The sequence below is a fragment of the Saccopteryx bilineata genome, chromosome 2, assembly GCF_036850765.1.
Source record: "Saccopteryx bilineata isolate mSacBil1 chromosome 2, mSacBil1_pri_phased_curated, whole genome shotgun sequence".
NCBI classification, from domain to species: domain Eukaryota; kingdom Metazoa; phylum Chordata; class Mammalia; order Chiroptera; family Emballonuridae; genus Saccopteryx; species Saccopteryx bilineata.
Window position 1 is genome coordinate 251,585,069 of NC_089491.1, and position 20,422 is coordinate 251,605,490.

Here is a 20,422-nt window from a genome sequence, read left to right on the forward strand (position 1 = left end):
GCTTTATCCACTGCGCCACCACAGGTCAGGCCACCTCTGTTTTCTATAGTCTCTTCTGTGTCATCAGTTTACTACTCTTTTCTGTTTCACTGATTAATATGCTGTGACCTCATCGAGTGTAATTTTATCTTAGAAACTTTTTCATTCTACATAGAGACTGGGGTGTTGCTTTTGTCCTCCTAGTCTGTAGTTCCATGTTCTGTCACTTTTCTACCTTCCTGAAGAAGTGGAGTATATATTTTTTAATGAATCCTTGCCTACAAATTCCATCATTGGTGAAATTTCATGGCTAGTACAATAGTTTAATTTTTTTTCTTATTATGGTTTATGATTTTCTGTTCCAATCAGAAAATTGTGATGTGATGTCAGACTTGGTAAACATTTATTTAGTGGACAATACTTGTATTTTAAATATATGGGTTTTGTCTGCTATTCTCAATTATTGTAGATTCAGTGAAGTTAATAGAAATAGTATGATCTTTCCTCGAGTGGGTCTTACACTTTCTCAGGTGGGACCAGAAAAGCGTGTAGTCTTCTGCTAATTTTCTCAACAGTGAGGAAAGCTCTCTGACTGGTCACCCTGATGTCCTGATTAGGAACTTTTACTCTCTGACTGGGGGGCAGCAGGACTTCTGAAAATGTGTGTCAGCCTGCGCGGGGCATGCACTCTCCCGCATGGAGCTTTTTTTGGAGTTAGGAAGCTTGATTTCACAATTTGGTGACCAGAATTCAAGAATATTTGCAGTTCTCTAAAAGTGACTGGGAGACAGGGACTCTCATGCAGCTGTGACACTCAAAGACTGAGCTGGGAGGTCATCCTGAACTGAGCAGAGAGTTGGGATCTTGTCTTCAGGAGGTCATTAGACCTGAGCCCCACTCTCAGGGGTGAGACCTGGGGGAGGCAGTCCACTACATCAGCATTATGTCCCCCGAGGGCATTGCTGTAAGCCACCTGGTCCCCAGCAGGGCAGTGAGGGTGGTCAGCCTTGTGGAGGGACCTGGGTGGACTACTTAGGGTCCACAGCACGGTGTTTTCCTCTGCTCAGAACCCGGGCTGCCCTGAGACCCTGGGGCTGCATGAGCTCAGACCTGCGTGTAGTTCTGGGGATGATTGCAGGACAGTTGAGCAATGAGTGGCCCAGTCACCTTTAAAGGATAAGCAGGGTCCATTACCATTGGATATATGTCTCTGTCTGTGTGTCCTTCTACTAATGCTCTCTGTCCTCAACTCACACCCAGCCCAGAAAACATGAGGACAGCCTGTCTTGTCAGACTGAACTCACCCCTGACCCACATTCTGTGGAGCTGCCTGAGGGCTGGGGGAGGGGCAGCCTGAGGATCTGGATCGGGAACCAGGGACAGAGCTGCTCGCGGCTGTGTCTACAGTTCACCTGGGGCTGAGGAGAGAGTGACGGTGATGGGGAATGGTGTTTTTGTCTCATTTCTCCATCTGCTTGTGTCACTGTGAGCAGTATCACTGCTGTCTGTAGACTGACAGTAATAATTGACCTCGTCCTCAACCCTAGCCCCGCTGATGGTCAGGGTGGGTGTCTTCCCTGAGCTGGAACCAGAGAATCAGATAGGGATCCCCGAAGGCCGCTCACTATCCTTATAAATGACCAGCACAGGGGCCTGGCCGGGCTTCTGCTGGTACCAGTGAGTATATTTCTTATGCAGTAAATCTCCAGTGCAGCTGATCCTGGCCGTCTCTCCCAAGGCCACTGACAAGGATAGTGGTGACTGAGTCACCTTGTACGAGGCCACAGAGCCTGCGAGAGGAGAGAAGAGAAGACTTGAGGGTGAAGACCCGTTCCCAGTAGGTCCCACCTGAGGCTGAGCCAGGACTGAGCTCAGGGATGGGGCAGAACCAGCTCAGGGCCCTGTGGGGGCTGGGCCTGCAGGCAGAAGAGGGGGCCGCACCTGTGCAGAGAGTGAGGAGGGGGAGCAGGAGAGGGGTTAAGGCCATGGTGGAAACGCCCCAGATTCTGCCTCTGAGCCCACAGCTGGGATGTGGCCTCTGGGCCCCTCTTATCTTCTGTGTGTGGGTGGGGGAGGCTTTTCATGCAAATCCCCTTCCTTCCTCCTGTGCCCTATGGAGTGGCTATAGCTGAGCAGAGGACACCTGGGCTTAGGAAGGATTTAAATTCTGGCCTCACTCCCAGGTCTGTACCCGGGTCCCCAGAGCTCTCTGGGGTGCTGAGGGAGACAGTGCTGACACCTGTCCCAGCAACAGCACACCTGCCTCAAGCTGACCCTGGGCCTTCTCCCTGGGCTTGGGGAGCAGCCTCAGTCACCCCGTAGTAATGAGGTCATCCATTTGGCTGGGTTGAGGAGTGCTTACAGGGACAGTGGTCACACGGGTGTATAAGAGGCCAAATTCCATGATTACACACAGTGACATTGGTCATGAACCTTCCAGGAAATTTTTTTTTCCTTAGGTTTTGTAGTTAAAAAAAAAAGTCTTACATTTTGGTGGTATCTAGAGTTATGCAAAAAATCTTGATGACACCAGGTACATGACTCATAAAAAGAAAGATTACTTGGACCACACAAACGTTAATGTTTTGCACTGTAACGCTGTCTAAGGAGGATGACAAGGACAAGTAACAAAATGAGATAAAATGTTTGCAAACTAAATATCGAATAACAGCTACCCTCAGCATATAAAACACCTCTCCATGTGAAAGAGTAAAAGCATAACAATACTACTACAGCACGTTTACAAAATGGGTGGTGACGAGGACAAACATGACATAGGAGAGGACAGACCAATGGCAACAAGAACATGGGAACTTATTCATCATTCATCAGGGAAATGCAAATTAAAATAATGAGGAGATATCACCAGGCACCTGTCAGGATGGCTAAAGTAACAAAAGTGACACTCCCAGCACCGGCCAGGGCACGGAGAGACAGGACCACACTGGCTGGATGACGGGAACAGGAGATGGTGCAGACACTGTGCAAAGAGTCTGGCAGCTTCTTACAGAAGCAAACTGTGGTCCAGACTTGGCTCTTGGCCATGTATTTCAGCAAGTGAAAACTCATGTTCACAGAGAAACTCTACACAAACGGTCATGGTGCCGTTGTGCATAATGTCTCAAGTGAGAACAAGCCTGATGTCTCTCCAGGGGCAGATGGTTAAACAGGCTGATCCACCCCAACCATGGAATGATACTCAGCAATGAAAAGGAAGAGGCCTGGTGCAACAATAATTTTAAGGATTCTACAGGGGATTCTGTGAAAGAAAGAAGGCCAGTTCCAAAAGGCAACTTATAGGATTCTACTCTTTATTTCAATTGATCATTTCTGCAGGGAAAAACTTTTAGAAATGGAGAATTAATTAGTGGAGCCAGGGGTCAGGTGCACGGAAGGGCCCCTGGAAGGCAGGAGGTGGATGTTGTTATAAAAGGACACCACAGGGACCCTGTCCAGGTGGATGTGTTTTGTGTCTGACTGTTGTCATAGATACATAAGCCTACATGTGGGATAAAATAACATCTCACTAAACGCACACACAGAAGATGAACAGGAAAACAAAAGTCACATTAATGGGAAGGAACAGTGAGCACAAGCTAGAGGTAAACTGACAAATTAAAGAGAACAATAACAACAGAGAAATCCTGATGAGAGAGAGAGAGAGAGAGAGAGAGAGAGAGAGAGAGAGAGATGCACGGGGAGCCTGAGGGGAAAGGAGGCTCCTCAGCGCAGGCTCACTGTGGCCCCGCCTCCTGTCACACTCTCAGTGACTTCAGTGCCATCCTCTCATGGGCAGGTCTTGGGACCTTTTTCAGCTGCTTCTTCTAGGGACTCTACCAAGGGCACAGGCCCTACATCATTACTTTTTCTATCTCGTTATTTAACAGCTATATTGGGGTATAAATGATAGCACACACGTATGTTTGCTGTAAACTTTCACTTTCTGGTCTCACACCTGGCTTCTCAAACACAGGAGTGACAGGGAAGGAACAGGCAATGAAAGGGACACTTCTTCCCACCATTCATTTGTCACTTACACATGACAGAGCTGACTGTCATCTCACTGAGACACTGACCCTTTTTCAACTGTGACCATAATAAAGGCCTCTCATGACGCCTCTGTACCTCTGTGACCTGAGATGTGTGCTGGCAGCTCCCTCACGGGCTGGTCACCATCAGGGGATGATCTGTGTCTGCTCCCTGGCCACTCACTGTCGTCCCTAATACACGTTGTCCCTCTCTCTGTCCATCTGAGGCCACTGCTGTCTTCCTTTCAAGTTATTGGCAGCACAGGCCCCGGTAGACATGGGTGAGGTCTGGTCCTCACTAGGGTTTAGAGTGAATTCCCCACAGTCCTCCTGACGTCCTCTCCTGCAGCGTGAGTGGTGGAGGGGACTCCCACTGGGGGGACACACATGAGCCTTGTTGGGACAAAGTCCCTTCAACTCTTGTAGACAACACCCGTTACTGGAGTGGAAAGACTGAGATGGCCCTGTGAGCCTGTGACTCCAGGCACCGTGGCTGACAGAGGTCCTATAGGACTGAGCCCTGAGTCCGTCCTACATCTTGCATGTCCCACACCCTGTCCACTCCCTCCCTGCAGAGAACTCACCCCATCCCTCCTGCCTCCTTAGGAGTCACCCAGGCCACAGCAGCTTCTAGACTGTCATCTCAGGATCTGTCACTGCGGACCAGTCTGATATTCTAGGGTCAGTCCTGGAATCCCGCCCAGCCCAGTTCAGTTTCCAGAACCAGCATTACTATCGCCATATGATTGCTCCACAGTGACTCAGAGCAGTGGGCGCTGTGTGAAGGGTCCTTTTGTTCAGCTTCTAAAACAGCAATGGAGGAAATCAACACGTCCTGTCCCCTGATCCCGAATGTAGTTGAGGAGGATCGTCCACAGGGCTGTGTCTTGGGGCAGGACAATATATTTTCCATCTCAGTGTCTTTTGTACGCTACACCCTGCTGCTGTCCTAGTGGAATGCTCCTCTCCTGTCCCTTGAAAACTCCTGTGGGCAGATGTGGAGGCTTTCTTGGCACCACAGGCTGAGACTCTGGCACAACTGGAGGACCCTGGCTGTTTCCCACGATGGTCTTCTCGCAGACCCCCTAACCTGCACCCACTTTTCTCCTGGACCAGCTCTGCACCCACCACAGTGACAGGTCTCTCGGTCAGACCTCCCCTGAGGACCAAAGGCTTCCTGCTGATCCTCAGTCCTGACGGGTTCCTGCTTCGCTCCTCGGTGCAGCCGAGTCAACACACTCACTGCAGACGACTTCCAGAATCATCCCTGGGCCCTGAGGTTGTTTCTCTTCCCTGTGATGGGGAGCATAGTGCCTGAGGCTCTTAAGGCTATGCCAGCCGAGTCACTGTGTCTGGGTCATTTTCTGCTTAGGTTGTCCTGGTCTGTCCCAGCACTGTCTTCACAGTCCAGTAGCAGAGGAAATAGAATGTTGTGTGATGAAAATGACCTAAATTAACTCTGTGTTTTCTTCTCCCTCATGACTTGGGAAGGAATGCAGGATGATGGGATTAGCAAAAGTAAAAGTCAAGTCTCAGAGTCCTGGGGAGGGGCAGGGTGCAGCTCACCCCGAGTCCCTCTAGTAAAAAGAGAACAAAGGGAGGTTTTGGCCTCATTTCCCCTTTGTTTGTGTCACTGTGGCTTACTCTTATTGGCCACCAATACTATAGTCAGCACCACAGATGTACTCAGCCTCGTCCTCAGACTGGAGGTTGGAGATGGTGAGGTAGCGGTGAGCCCCAGAGCTGGAGCCCGAGAAGCGATCGGGGATCCCGTCCCCCTTGCTCTGGCTTCCGTCACTCTTGAGCTGCATCACATACCGAGGGGACTTCCCTGGCTGCTGCTGATACCATTCAATATAGTAGGTGCTGTGCTCACTGCTCAGGGTGCAGGTGAGCTTGACCGAGCCTCCCAGGGAGGCAGATGCAGATGGGGGCTGGGTCAGCACAGGCAGAGCACAGAGACCTGGAAACACAAAATACAGAAATAATGCCCAGTGCACCCAGACTGCAAGATGTCCCTCAGGACAGTACTTGCAGGGACTTATTGGGGGGAGGCAGGACCCCTGAGTTCTGGAGGATGCTCTGACCTGTGGAGAAAACGAGGGGCAGGAGGTAGAAGGGAAGGCAGTCCATGGTGAGGAGGGGTTTCCAGGAGCTCTGTCCTGAGGCTGCCCAGCTGGCACTGGGCTCCCCAAGTTCTTGTCTTATCCTCTTTTCTTGTAGCTCCAGAGGGCGGAGCATGAATGCAAATCTGTCCTCTCTTCTCTAATGTGTCTGTCTGTGCTCTTGTCTGAGCCCTGAACTTAACAGCCACATGTTTTTAGTTTCCTGATGTCAGTAGAGTGGCCAGGTGTGGGTTTCAGAATGCAGAGTTGATTTTGCCCAATACAAGTGTCTTCAAAGGAGCCTCAGTCACACCCTTTGACCTGAGCACAGCCCAGAAAACACGGTCCTATTGTGGTCTTCACACAGGAACCACAGTGCCCCCTGATGTCCCCAGGATGACGTCATCCTATATGTGTAATCCTTAATAGATGCCACAGCTCTGCTGTTTTACTTGCACTCCTTATATATGACATCATAACGGCCCAACGACATTGCTCTGTTGGAGTCCCAGCCTCTCTTTCTGTTTGAATAGGGAGGGAGTCATCATGTGAGATAAATGATTTTCTTGAAGTGAATCACCAGACAGTGACACGGAATCAAATTCCAATTTAGGAGATGGATGTCAGAGTCTGATGTTTTAGCTCCCTCCCAGCACTGTCCCTCTCCAGGTCCCATGTCCTCCTCCTCCTCCATCCCAGGCTTCCTGAGCCATCCCTGTCACAACATGGTCTTTTGCATTCAGGTGATCTGTCCCCAATAGGTCTGTTCTAAAGAGAACTCAGATTGTCGGGGAGCTGGAGTCTGTTTCCTAGTGACACAGAACTGTCTGAGCACAGAGGCGGGGACACTCCCTCTACTTCTTCCCTGGCTGACAACACAGAATTATGTGTGAGCAGGACATTAGGACTCGGGTTATTAGCGAGACTCCTTGTGACAGATCAAGATTCTTTTTCTAACATGGTCAAGGCCACTGAGTTTGTACAACTGTCAGTATTGGAAAAGAAATATTTTAATGTTATGAAACATCATTGGCAAGAAAGCACGTATCATGTCATATCCTGGACAAATGTGTATGTTTTCAGCCCATTGTTGCTGAGGACACAATGAAACAGATTTACTCACAAAAGGCTAGAGACGCTGTTCATAGACATGATGTGTGAGGCGCTGTGGTGATCCATGTGCACAGACAGAAGAACACCGGGACTCACTCCTCAGAGTTTGGTCTAAAGAGATATTTGCAATATGACAAGGGCCACCTGTCTCAGACACGCCCACTAGTGTTTCCCACTGAGAGGGTGACACCAGCTCCTCTCTGCCCTTCCCACCCGATGCCTCCACTCCTCAGTCACCTCTCAGGGTCTTCCCACGGGGCACTACTGGCCGTTCCTGCAAGCCAGGTCTCACACCTGAGCTGTGGGTCTCATCAACACGAAGGTCACTTGTTGGTGCCATCCTGGGAGAATTGACCTTCATAAACAGGATCTGTGCTTGTGCATTAGGCAAATATATTCCTTTGTAAGGAATAGCAAGTCATCCAACTTCAACAAAATATTTCTTATGATCTTTCTTCCCTCTATGTCTCTGCAGAAAACAAAACTTTATGTCTTGTTATTATGTTTCAGGATATGACCTCCTCTGAAATTATTCAATACCTTAATAAAATTGTGTTTGGTGGCTCAGAATCATTTTTGAAACTATAATTGTATTTAATGTCTGGTATTTGAGAATGGAAGTAATTTGGTATAAAAATGTTCTCATTCTGCCCTCAATATTCCTGGTTTCTCTGCAAAGCGGAGCACCCTTTCCTCTCTAGAATGTTCTAAGTCATGGAACCCTGTCGCCCCCTGATGGCTATAATTATGTACAGCAAGGGCAAGGACATCTTCCCCTCATCTCCACCACCAGGACGTCATTCATCTGACCTACTCTGCCCAATATGGAGCCCACAAGCCACATGCAGCTATTGAGAATGAAATATGGGGCAACCTGGTAAGATGTGCTGTAGTTCTGAAATACCCACCAGATTTTTAAGATTTATTATAAAATAATATCAAATAGATCAATGTATTTATATTTAATTTATATTGAAATGCTATTTTCCACTAATCAATTTAAAGAAAATATATTATGAAAATAATGTCAGATAGATCAATTTATTTATATTTAAATTATATTGAAATGCTATTTCCCACTAATCAATTTAAAGAAAATATATATGAAAACTAATTGCACCATTTTCATCTCAAATTTTATTTCTGTTAAACAAGGCTGCACTGCAAACTCAAAATATCTGCCATTTACTTGCTTTTGAAAAAAGAGAGAGAACTTTATAGCACCTTAGAAGGAAACCAAGACTTAGTTATATTTTTTATTAAGTGAGAGGCAGGGAGGCAGGCAGACAGACATCCATATGTGCCCGACTGGGATCCACCTACATGACACACTCAAGCCCTCTGTAAGGTGATGTTCTGTGCATCTGGGACAAATTCTCTGTTGCTCAGCAACAGACCTATTTTAAGCACCTGAGGCAAGGCCATAGAGCCATCCTCAGTGCCTGGGGCCAACTTGTTCGAACCTTTTGAGCCATGGCTGGGGGAGGGGGGAAGAGAGAGAGAAATAGAAGGGGGAGGGGTAGAGAAGCAGATGGTCTCTTCTGTGTACCCTGCCAGAAAATTGAACCCAGGACTTCCACATACCAGGCCAATGTTCTACCAGTGAGCCAACCAGCCAGGGCCTCTAGTCTCAGTTTTGATAGCACTATGAGAGGCTACAGGATGGTGATGAAGACCAGGGATTCTAGGGTGAGACACCTCTGTTTGCTTCTGGGTGAGCCACTCTCTAGTTCTGACCTCAGACAGGGTGCTCCTCCCTCCACGCCTCAGCTTCCCCACCTGTGAATTGGGGGATGATGAGAATGCTTATAATATGTATTTCCGATGGCTTTAGGCGACCCCTGTGTTTTGGTCGTTCGACCCCCGCCGGGGTCGTGACCCACAGGTTGAGAACTGCTGCTGTAGAAGATAATGATGCCTCTACTCCAGATGTTAGGTCATGATTACTAAGCCTCAGGGCTGTTATTGCTTTTAAACTTTGATTCCCAGGCCTTTGGCAGGAGACTCTCTGCTGCCCCTGGTGGCAGCTTCACACTGGCTGCTGGAAGTGCAGAGACAACCTCTGTCCAGGTGTGGATTCAAATTCCGTCACTCAGATTCTGAACCCATTTTGCCAACGTGGATCCAAATATTATAGAAAAATAATAATATATCACCAATTCAGTTATACAAAAATTTCTAAAAAATATTTCACATTTCTGTGCCTTCCACATTGACTAAAATTATTAAGGTTTTGTTTGGAGCATGCTGAAAATCTAACCAAAAGAAAGAGCAAATTAAAATAGTTTGGTTGGATTGTCAGGAACTGAGAAGGAACACAATTCTAAAATTTGTTGCACATAATGCTGAGGGAGAGATATAAAAATCTTGACATAGGCACAGCTCATAAAGATATTTGGGTCGTACATAAAACTCATGAAAGTGTGACTGCAGGAAGAAATTATCTCCATGATCAGGTAGATATGATGACCGGTTCTGTGGGTCTCAATCTCCTTCCCTAGATGCACATGTCCTTGCCCTATAAACTCATGAACAAAGAGACCATGGTTTCAGGATGGAGAGTACTCCCGGGATCATCAACATGGGTATCCACTGGCTAAGGTTGACTTGGAGATAGTCACTGCTAAGTGCTTTGTGTGTCAACAGCAGACATACAACACTCATTGTAGGGTTAACTACAGATTGAATTTGCAACCTTGGCACATTGAGATGATGCTTTAACAATCTTAGATACCTGGCCTGGGTCTTCATTTCTTTTTGTGATATTTAATTGTCAATATATGGGAACATAATGAGGGTTGTGTGCTGATTTTATATCCTGTAATTTTACTTCATTTGTTTATTGTTTCTAATAATCTTTTGATGAAGTCTTTAGGCTTTCTATATAATCTGCAAAATTATATAGACCATATAATCTGCAAAAAAGTGACCAGTTTACTTCCTTAGTCCCAATTTGGGTGATTTGTATTTCTTTCTCTTGCCTGATTGCTTTGGTTAGCAATTGCAGTATTATTTTGGGTAACAGTGGTGGAAATGGGCATCCTTGTCATGTTTCTGATCTTAAAATTTTCAATTTTTTTTTACCATGGAATATGATATTCACTGAGGGTTTGTCATATATGCTTTTTATTCTGTTGAGTTATGTACCTTCTTTACCCATTTTATTGAGTATTTTCATTATAAATGGATGGTGTAGCTTTTCAAATTCTTTTCCCAAACCTATTAATATGATCATATGACTTTTATTCTTTCTTTTGTTAATGTAGTGTATCACATTGATTGACTTGCAAAGGTTGAACAACAGTCCCTGAACCCCTGGAATGAATCCCACTTGTTAGTAATGTATTATCTTTTTAATGTATTGTTGTATTCAGTTTGCTAGTATTTTGTTTAGGATTTTTGCATTTGAATCTATAAAAGATATTGTTCTGCACTTCTCTTTTTTGTGTGTGGTCCTTTCCAGGTTTTGGTATCAGAGTAATGTTGGTCTCATAAAATGAGTTGAAAAGTACTGTTGCTTCATCAATTTTTGGAAGAGTTTGAGAAGCATAGGTATCAAATTTTATATTGCTCTTTCTGATGCAGTCAAACAATTATCGTAGAGATCTTTTATTATTATTTTGACTTCCAGTTCTCTCCCTTCTTCCTTTGAGTCATTTCTAGATTTTTTTCTTATACATCACAATTTTTTTCTCCATGTGGTCTGCTCTATTTCTGAGGTTCACTAGTTCATTTTTCATCTTGTTTATTGAGTACTTCAACTCCATAATTTCTGTTTGGTGCTTTTTTATAGTTTCAGTTTCTTTGATGAAGTACTCCTTTTCTTCATTGATTTTATTTCTGAGCTCATTGAAATGTTTTTCTGAGTTTTCATGTACCTTGCTGAGTTTTTCTCAGAACTGCAATCAGGAATTCTATCATTTAAATTACAGTCTTCTGTGTCTTTATGTTTCTTTTCTGGAGATTTTAAATTTTCTTTTGGAATTCTCTTGTTAACCTGGTTATTTGTTGTGATGAACAGATTATCTCTCTGCCTGGGCGTTTGTGAGCATGAAATCTTTAAAAAAAATTTTTGATACTTCACTTTTAACAGGTTGATAAATAGGCGCATTTTTTACCCAATAGGTGACGCTCAAGCACAAGCTTTTATTTTTTCTTAGGTGCACGGCTGAGGCTTCTGGGTTCTCTGTGGAGCAGTGTCATGGAAACCTCTCCTTTTGCCCGGAGGAGGTAGACATACTTTTTATGATCCAGTCGCTTTGGTCTCAGGGCACCACTTCTGTGGATTGCAAGTGGTGAGCTACGGGTCTCCTGACCTGGATGTTCCCTGTGATGCCTTCTGGAAGCCAGAAGCCACCGGCAGAGCTGCTCCATATGAGTTGACCCAGCGTCCCTGCCAGGTTGTGTAGCAACGCGCAGGGAAGGGGTGGCAAGGGGAAGCGGATTTGTGCCTCTGCAGCTTTGCTTTTTTCTCTGGTTTAACCTCAATGAGTTTGATTACTTAGGCTGGAGATTCTTTCGGCCCTCTTATAATGGGGGTGGTGGTGGTGGTGAGGATTTTCCTGCTGTGTGGGCCACATGCAGATGAGGTGGGCCTGTTCTCCCCTTGTCTGGTGCTGGTGGCCAATGTCCTCAGTGAGCACCACACTGCAGGCGGCTTCTGTGTCTGCCCTTCCCCCCCACCTTCAGATGTCCCTGTGTGTATCTCTCAGACGTGCTGGTGTGGGAATCCCTTGTTGAATTACAGCTGTCCTCTAACTTGTAAGTTCAAAGGAGAGACCTAGACTTCCTCTCATGTTGCTATGGTGCTGACATTATATGCAGAGGGCTTTTTTGTTTTTTGTTTTTTTATTATTATCAATTCTCCATTTTTCTTGCTTCTAAGGCAAGAAAAGATTCAAAATTTGTAATTTTAAAAAATAATTGCTATCACTCATGCTATGTGATGCTCAGCTGTTGCAGGCTTAGTAAAACAAGCATAGTCTGTTCTGCAACAACCCCATTAACCTGGGATTATATCTGAGTGAATTAGATGTCAACTGATTAAAATAACACAAAAAATAAAATAAAGAACAAAAGTATCTTGGGAAAAGGTGTGAGTTGTCACCACAGGGGGCATTCCAAAATTCCATTTACCATGTACCTGCTGCTGACCAGAGTCTGGCCCTTAGTCCTAAAATCAGTCCTATTAGCCTCAGAGAGGATGAAAGAGGTGCCCTCACAACTGGGGCAGAGTCTCAGCTGAGTGAGGGAAAGACTCTCTTTCACTTGTTTTTATAGATTAAGATTCTCTCTGGTATTATTTCATTCTGCCAGATGGGTGTTTGTTATTATTTCTTGTATTATGATACACTGGTAATCAACTCTGTCAGTTTTTATATGTTCAAACGTGGTTTTATTTAGCCTTCATTTTTGAAAGATATTTATCTTGGGTAAAGAATAAAGTTCCTTTCCCCTCTTATTTCAGCAGTTTAAAGATGTTGATTCACTGTACCCTTCTTTGTATTTCTTCTAATGATAAATCTGTTAGTGTCCTTAAATTTCTTTTCTTAAATTACATTTATTGGGGTGACATTGGTTAATAAGATTATATAGGTTTCAATTGTACATTTCTTTGATACATGATCTGTATATTGCATTGTGCTCCTACCAACCAAAGTCAAATATCTTAAATTACTTCTGAATATTGTGTCTGTTCTCTTTTGCTGCTTTAAGATAGTTTTTTTTTTACTGTCTTAAGCAATTTGGCATTTTTGTGTTTTGTTGTGTGTGTGTGTGTGTGTGTGTGTGCGCGCGCGCGTGCGCGTGCTTGTTTGTGTTTGTCATTCTTTTGGAGTCTGTGGGCTTAGATTTTCATCAAATATAGGCCAATTTTAGCCATTTTTTCTTCAAATATTTTTCTATCCCCCACCTAACTCAAATTCTCATTTCAGGGGGACTCCATTCCATCCATATGATATTACTTAGAGTTTTTCTATAACTCAGAGATTCTTTGCTCATTTTAAAAGTCTTTTTCTCTCACCCTGGCCGGTTGGCTCAGTGGTAGAGCGTCGGCCTGGTGTGCAGAAGTTCCGGGTTCGATTCCCGGCCAGGGCACACAGGAGAAGCGCCCATCTGCTTCTCCACCCCTCCCCCTCTCCTTCCTCTCTGTCTCTCTCTTCCCCTCCCGCAGCCAAGGCTCCATTGGAGCAGAGATGGCCCGGGCGCTGGGGATGGCTCCTTGGCCTCTGCCCCAGGCGCTAGATTGGCTCTGGTCATGGTAGAGCGACGCCCTGGAGGGGCAGAGCATCACCCCCTGGTGGGCAGAGTGTCGCCCCTGGTGGGCGTGCCGGTCGGGCGCATGCGGGAGTCTATCTCTCCCCGTTTCTAGCTTCGGAAAAATACAATGCCCCTCCCAAAAAAAAATTAAAAAATGTCTTTTTCTCTCTGTTTCTTACCTGTCTCACAGATTTCAGACTCCTCAACCCCACAGTGGCATGAACTATTACATAAAATACATTTTTATCTTATAGATATATTGACATACACATATATAGTAACATATTGCTATTATCTTGTTTTAAACAGTTGATTATATTTTATGGACATTCACAAATGCACTTCTGTATTTATTGATTTCATCACCACGACTAATGCTTTGTATTTTTTGTCTAAATTCACATTTCTGTGTATCATTATTTCCTTTTGCCTGAGGGGAATCCTGTACTGTTTCTGTCAAGAGGATCTGAAGGTGATCAATTCTGGAAGATTTAGCAGCCTGAACAACTTTTATTTCACCTTCACCTTTGAACAATATTTTCACTGGGTAAAGAATTCAAGATTGACAAGGTTTTTTTTTAACTTTTAGTGTTTGAAAGTTGTTGCTTCACTCTATACTCACTTGCACTGCTCTAATGAGAATTCTGATTTCACCCTGATGTTTTCCCTCTGTATACAATGTATCCTTTTTTTTTTTTTTTTTCTAAAGCTGGAAACCGGGAGGCAGTCAGACAGACTCCCGCATGTGCCCGACCAGGATCCACCTGGCATGCCCACCAGGGGGCGATGCTCTGCCCATCCGGGGCGTCGCTCTGTCGTGACCAGAGCCACTCTAGCACCTGGGGCAGAGGCCAAGGAGCCATCCCCAGTGCCCAGGCCATCTTTTGCTCCAATGGAGCCTTGGCTGCGGGAGGGGAAGAGAGAGACAGAGAGGAAGGAGAGGGGGAGGAGTGGAGAAGCAGATGGGTGCCTTTCCTGTGTGCCCTGGCCAGGAATTGAACCCGGGACTTCCGCACGCCAGGCGGACGCTCTACCACTGAGCCAACCGGCCAGGGCTACAATGTATCTTTTTTATCAGGCTGCTTTTAAGATGTCTCTCCATCACTGGTTTCTAGCAATTCAACTGTGAAGTGTGTTTGGTGTTGCTTCATGTTTCCTGAGCCCAGGCTTTGCTTAACGTCTTGGATATGTTTCTTTATGGGTCTCACCAACTTTGGAAAATTATTGGCACTATTTATTTAACTATATTTTTTTCTATTTATCACTCTCTCCATATCTTGTCTTCCTCAGGGACTCAAATTGCATACTATGTAGATTTTGTAAAGTTGTCTTCCAACCACTGAGACTTACTCATTCTTTTAGTCTTTTTCTTTCTTTGTTTCATTTTGCAGAGTTTCAGTTACCCTGTCATCAAGTTCACTAATCTCTTCTTTTGCAGCATCTAATATGATGCTAAACTCATCCAGTGTTTTTTTTTAAATTCTGACCATGTATTTATTTATTTATTTATTTGTTCCTTTCTTTCTTTCTTTTTAAATTAAGTGAGAGGCGGGAGGTAGAGAGATAGACTCTTGCATGTGCCTTGACCGGGATCCTCAAGCAAGCCCCTACTGGTTGATGCTCTGCCCATCTGGGGCCATTGCTCTGTTGCTTGGCAACCAAGCTATTTTAGCACCTGAGGTGAGGCCATGGAGCCATCCTCAGTGTCCAGGGCCAACTCGCTCAAACCAATCAAGCATTGGCTGCAGGAGGGGAAGAGAGAGAGAGAGTGAGAAGGGGAAGGGAAGGGATGGAGAAGCAGATGGTCACTTCTCCTGTGTGCCCTGACCAGGAATCAAACCCGAGACATCACATGACAGGCTGAAACTCCACTGCTTTAAAAAAAATTAATTCTCTTTGAGGGAGAAAGAGAGAGAGAGAGAGAGAGAGAGAGAGAGAGAGAAAGAAAGAAAGAAAGAAAAAAAGAAAGAAAGATTTGTTGTTCCTCTTATTTATGCATTCACTGGTTGTTTCTTGTATGTGCCCTGACCAAGGATTGAACTTACAGCCTTGGCATATGGAGACAATGCTCAACCAGTTGATTTACTTGGTCAAGGCTGTGGCCATGTATTTCATCTTCATAAGTTTGATTTAGTTTTGTGTAGAAAGTCTTCCTTATCTGTTCCCAACTTGTCAACCTTTCTTCTAACCACAATAAAAAAATATATGATTATAATAATTATTTATGTGTCCTCTGTTGGTACAGCCTCATCAGAGCTGCCCATAGGGCTGAGAAAAGGAGAAAAGCCTGAACCTCAGATCTGGGACCTGGTCCAGATCAGCTCATTACTTTGTCCATAATCCTCTTAGAAACGTGTGTAAAACAGATGGAGAAAAAGGGTTTTATCTCACTTCCCCATCTATGTGTGTCACTGTGAGCTTTATCACTGCCATCCCACACAGCACAATACTAGTCTGCCTCATCTTCAGCCTGGGCCCTGCTGATGGTCAGGGTGGCCATGTCCTCTGAGTCAGAGCCAGAGAATCGATCAGGGATCCCCGAGGGCCGGTTGTTGTTACCATAGATGACCAGCAAAGGGGCCTGGCCTGGCTTCTGCTGGTACTAGCCAGGATAGTTGCTTTTTAGAAGCTCTCCCTGGCAGGTGATCCTGGCTGTGTCTCTCAGGGTCACAGACACTGCTGGCTGCTGAGTCAGCTTAGAAGACACAGAACCTGTAAGAGAGGAGAAGAAAGGTTATTGTGAGGGTGAGGGTCTCATTCCCAGAGGGTGCTCCCCCTGTAGCACCCCCCATATTGGGCTGAAGTTCAGTTCCAAGCCGCTCCATGGTTTCTTTGGGGGCTGATCCCTCAGGAGAGGCACCTGTGCAGAGTGCGAGGAGGGAGAGGAGAAAGGTCCAGGCCATGGTGAAGGTGCCCCAGGCTCTGCCTCTGAGCTCTCAACTGGGGATGTGGTCTCCAGGGCTCTATTATTTTCTATGTGGGTAGGTCCTCATGCAAATCTACTTCCTTCCTCCCTGTGGCCTTGTTGGGCATCTCCTGGTGAGCAGAAAAAGACCAATTTATAAGAGGCTGTGTAATAAACGCCATTTGTACGGCCTTTACCAGGTTCCCTAGAACACTGTGGTGTTCAGTGAGAAAACTCTGACACCTTGTCCCAGAACCTACAGCCCCACCTCAGGCTGAGCCCGGGGACACCCTCAGTCCTCCTCTCTAGTGATGAGATCACCTATAGGGTCGGGCTGGGAGCTCATGATCCTGGAGCTTGAAGGGACAGTGGTCATGCTAGTGTAAGACAGGCTAGGAATCCATGATCAGATACAAAGAAATTGCTCATATACCTTTCAGGCTATTTTGTTATTGCTTATTTTAGGGAAAAAAATAGATAAATCTTTGAGATATAAGGCTAAGCAAGGATTCTTTGATGACATCAGAAGCATTGTTCATCAAAGGAAAGATGAATACTTTGAGACTTATCAAAAACAATATCTTTTGCCTTGAAAAACTTTCTAAAGATAAAGAAACAAATAATAGAAAGAGGGAAAATATTTGTAAACCGCATATTCAACGAATGACTAGTGTATAGAGTATATAAGGAATCATCAAACTTAACAAAAAAAATTACAATTCACTTTCTGAAATGGGCAAATAACAAGAGCAGGCACATCACGGGAGAGGCTACATTGATGGCAATAAGCACGTGGAAGGACATCATCATTAGCTACTAGGGAAACACTAATGAAAACCGCAATGAGATATCAGCACACACATGTCAGAATGGCTAAGGGAAAATGGTGACAACTTCAGTGCTGGCAGGGTAAGGGGAAATGGGGCCATTTGTACAGGCATGCTGGGAATGTGAAATGCTACAGTAATTAGGGGAGAGAGCTTCACAGCTTCCTAAGAAATTAAACGTGTACTTACCTCACAACCCACCAGTTGTGTTCTTGGGCATTTTTTTCAGAGAAATAATAACATGTTCACAGAAAAACTCTATACAAATGTTCATGGCATCCTAATGCATAGTAGCCCATGTGAGATAATACGGACACCCTATACCCTTGCTGGGTGGATATTAAATAGACTTTGATCCACCCAGACTATGGAATGCAAAGAAGGGAACTCAATGCAACAACAATTTTGAGGAATCCACAGAGAATTAGGTGAAGTGAAAAAATGCAAATCTCAAAAGACTACATGCTGTAGGATTCTGTTTTTTCTATAGATCATTTAAAAAAGACAAGCTTTCAGAAATGGAGAATTAATCAGTGGAGCCAGGGGTCAGGTGCAGGGAAGGGCACCCCAGAGAGAGGATGTGGATGTTGTTATAAAAGGACACCAAAGGGACCTTGTGGTGATGGACTTGCCTTGTGTCTGATTACTGTGGTGTGGGGATGCATGATCCACCGAGAGGGATAAAATCACATCGAACTAAATACACTCACTATATGGAAAGGAAAACAATGAAAGGAAGTCTTAATGAGAAGGAACAGAGAACATAAGAGAGATAAATTAACAAATTGAATGGAACAGAAACAACAGAGAAATCCAGGAAGAGAGAGAGAGAGAGAAAGAGAGATATGCAGAGGGAGCCTGGGGGGAAAGGAAGCCCCTCAGCACAGGCTGACTGTGGCCCCGCCTCCTGTCACATTCACTGTCGCTCTGCCTCCTGTCACACTCTCAGCCACTTCAGCACCATCTTCTCATGGGCAGGTCCTGTGACCTGTTCTAGCTGCTAGTTCTGGAAACTTTGCCATGGCCACAGGCCACAATGCAATTTTTCTTTATATGTTAACAGCTATACAATTGATATCACACAAGTACGTATGATATAAAATTTAACTTTCTGTTTTCACAATTAATTGATATCTGTGAAGTTAAAGCCAGAGATGTGGAATGAAACATGAAAAAGATACTTCCTCACACTGTTCCTTAGTCGCTGTCACATGATATAGGTGACAGCGGTCTCTTACTGAAACACTGACCCTGTCATAACCTTGACAACAAGTAATAGCCTCTCATGGGCCCTCTGTCCCTCTGTGACCTGGGATGTGTGCTGGCAGCTTCCTCACAAGCTGGTCAGCATCTGACACAGCAGGGGATGATCTTTGCTTCCTGGCTTCTCACTGTCATCACTAATACACGTTGTCCCTTTCCTCTCCACCTGAGGCCACTGCTGACTTTCTTCCATGTTATTAGCACCACAGGCCCCGGTGCACATGGATGAGGTCTGGTCCTCAGTAGGGTTTGGAGTGAATTCCCCACAGTCCTCCTGATTTCCTCTCCTGCAGCGTGAGTGCTGGAGGAGACGTCCACTGGAGGGACCCCCGGGAGCCTTGTTTGGGACAAAGTCACTGCAATCCTTGTAGAGAACAATGTTTTACTGGAGAGAGGAAGATGGAGATGGGCCTGTGAGCCTGTGACTGAACTTTGAGTTCACCTCTCATTCTCCGAGTCTTGAACCCTGTCCACTCCCTCCCTGGAGACCATGTTCCTTCTCTCCTCCTGTCCCCTTGGGAGTCACCCAGGCTATTGACAGTCTTAGACTTTAATCTCAGCATCAGTTACTATGGATCAGCTCTGAAATCCCACCCAACACTGCTCAGGTCAGTGCCGAAGAATTAGGGTTACTTGGCCAATGCAGTTTCTCTAGGTTGACTCAATGGTGTCCGTTGTGTGAAATGTGGAGGTATTTCAGATTCCAAAAAAGCTATGCAGAAAATTAACTTGTGTGCTAACCTGTTTTCCCTTAAAATGCATTTGAGCTGGGTCTCCCGCAGAGCTGAGACTCTAGTGGAGAGGAGTCCACATATTCTCCACTTCAGTCTCCACCATCCCCCATGCCTTGCTGCTGTCCCAGTGGACAGGGTCCTGGCTTATACCTAGAAAAGTCATTTGAGCAGATGTGGAAGCTTTCTTAGTATCACAAGCTGAGACTCTAGCACAGTTGGAGGACCTAGGTTATACTCTATGGTGGTCCAGCTGCAGACCTCCTAACATGCACCTACTTCCTTATTAGACCCATCCCTACATACTTTTCAAACTCTCTGTCTTTCCTCCCCTGAAAGCCAAATACTTCCTGTGGAAACTTCAATCCTGACAGAACCCCTGTCACAGTCTGTGTTGTATCCGAAGTTAGGATGTTCACGGCTATGTCTTCTATGGTCACTGCTGGAACCCCAGGATCTTCTTTCTCTGACCACAGCCCCAAATTGTAGCACAGAGCATGATTGCATTTGGGGACATGGTCATTTCATCCCAGAAACTCCTTCATGGTGTTTTTCTTTCTGGTCTAGCCTGGTACCTCCCAACCTCATCCCCAAAGGCCTGTGGTCGAAGAAAGAATGTTGTGTTGTCAAAATAACCAAAATTATGACCTGCATCTGCCTCTCCTTAGTGGTGTCACCAGAAGGAGGTGCATGATGATGAGATTTGTAGGGAAATGAGTCAAGGTCTCAGTGTCCTGGGAGGGAGGGGCAGAGAACATATCATCCAGGGCCTGTGGGGAGATGGGGACAGGGTGAGGGACGTTTTAGTCTCACTTCTCCTTTCTCTGTGTCACTGTGTCTTAACCCATCTGGCCATCAATTGTATGTTTTTCACCACAGATGTAGTCAGCCTCGTCCTCAGACTGGAGGCTGGAGATGGTTAGATAGCGGTCAGCCCCAGAACTGGAGCCCAAGAAGCGATCAGGAATTCTGTCCCCTTTGCTCTGGCTTCCATCACTGTTAACCTTCATCAAAAACCGAGGGGACTTCCCTGGTCTCTGTTGATACCACCAAATAAAGTACTTGCTGTGCTCACTGCTCAGGGTGCAGGTGAGCTTGACCGAGCCTCCCAGGGAGGCAGATGCAGATGGGGGCTGGGTCAGCACAGGCAGAGCACAGAGACCTGGAAACACAAAATACAGAAATAATACCCAGTGCACCAGACTGCAAGGTG

At 45.5% G+C, this 20,422-nt stretch overlaps 2 gene segments (V, D, J or C); both read right to left on the reverse strand.

The window, feature by feature from the left end:
* The window catches only part of LOC136325527 (immunoglobulin lambda variable 4-3-like), a 735,727-nt gene that overhangs the window by 715,137 nt on the left and 168 nt on the right, over nt 1-20,422 (reverse strand). Inside the window, 1 exon segment of the V gene segment in view lies at nt 20,050-20,371. Within this exon segment, the coding sequence occupies nt 20,050-20,371 (322 nt within the window).
* The window catches only part of LOC136325528 (Ig lambda-1 chain V regions MOPC 104E/RPC20/J558/S104-like), an 896,106-nt gene that overhangs the window by 702,578 nt on the left and 173,106 nt on the right, over nt 1-20,422 (reverse strand).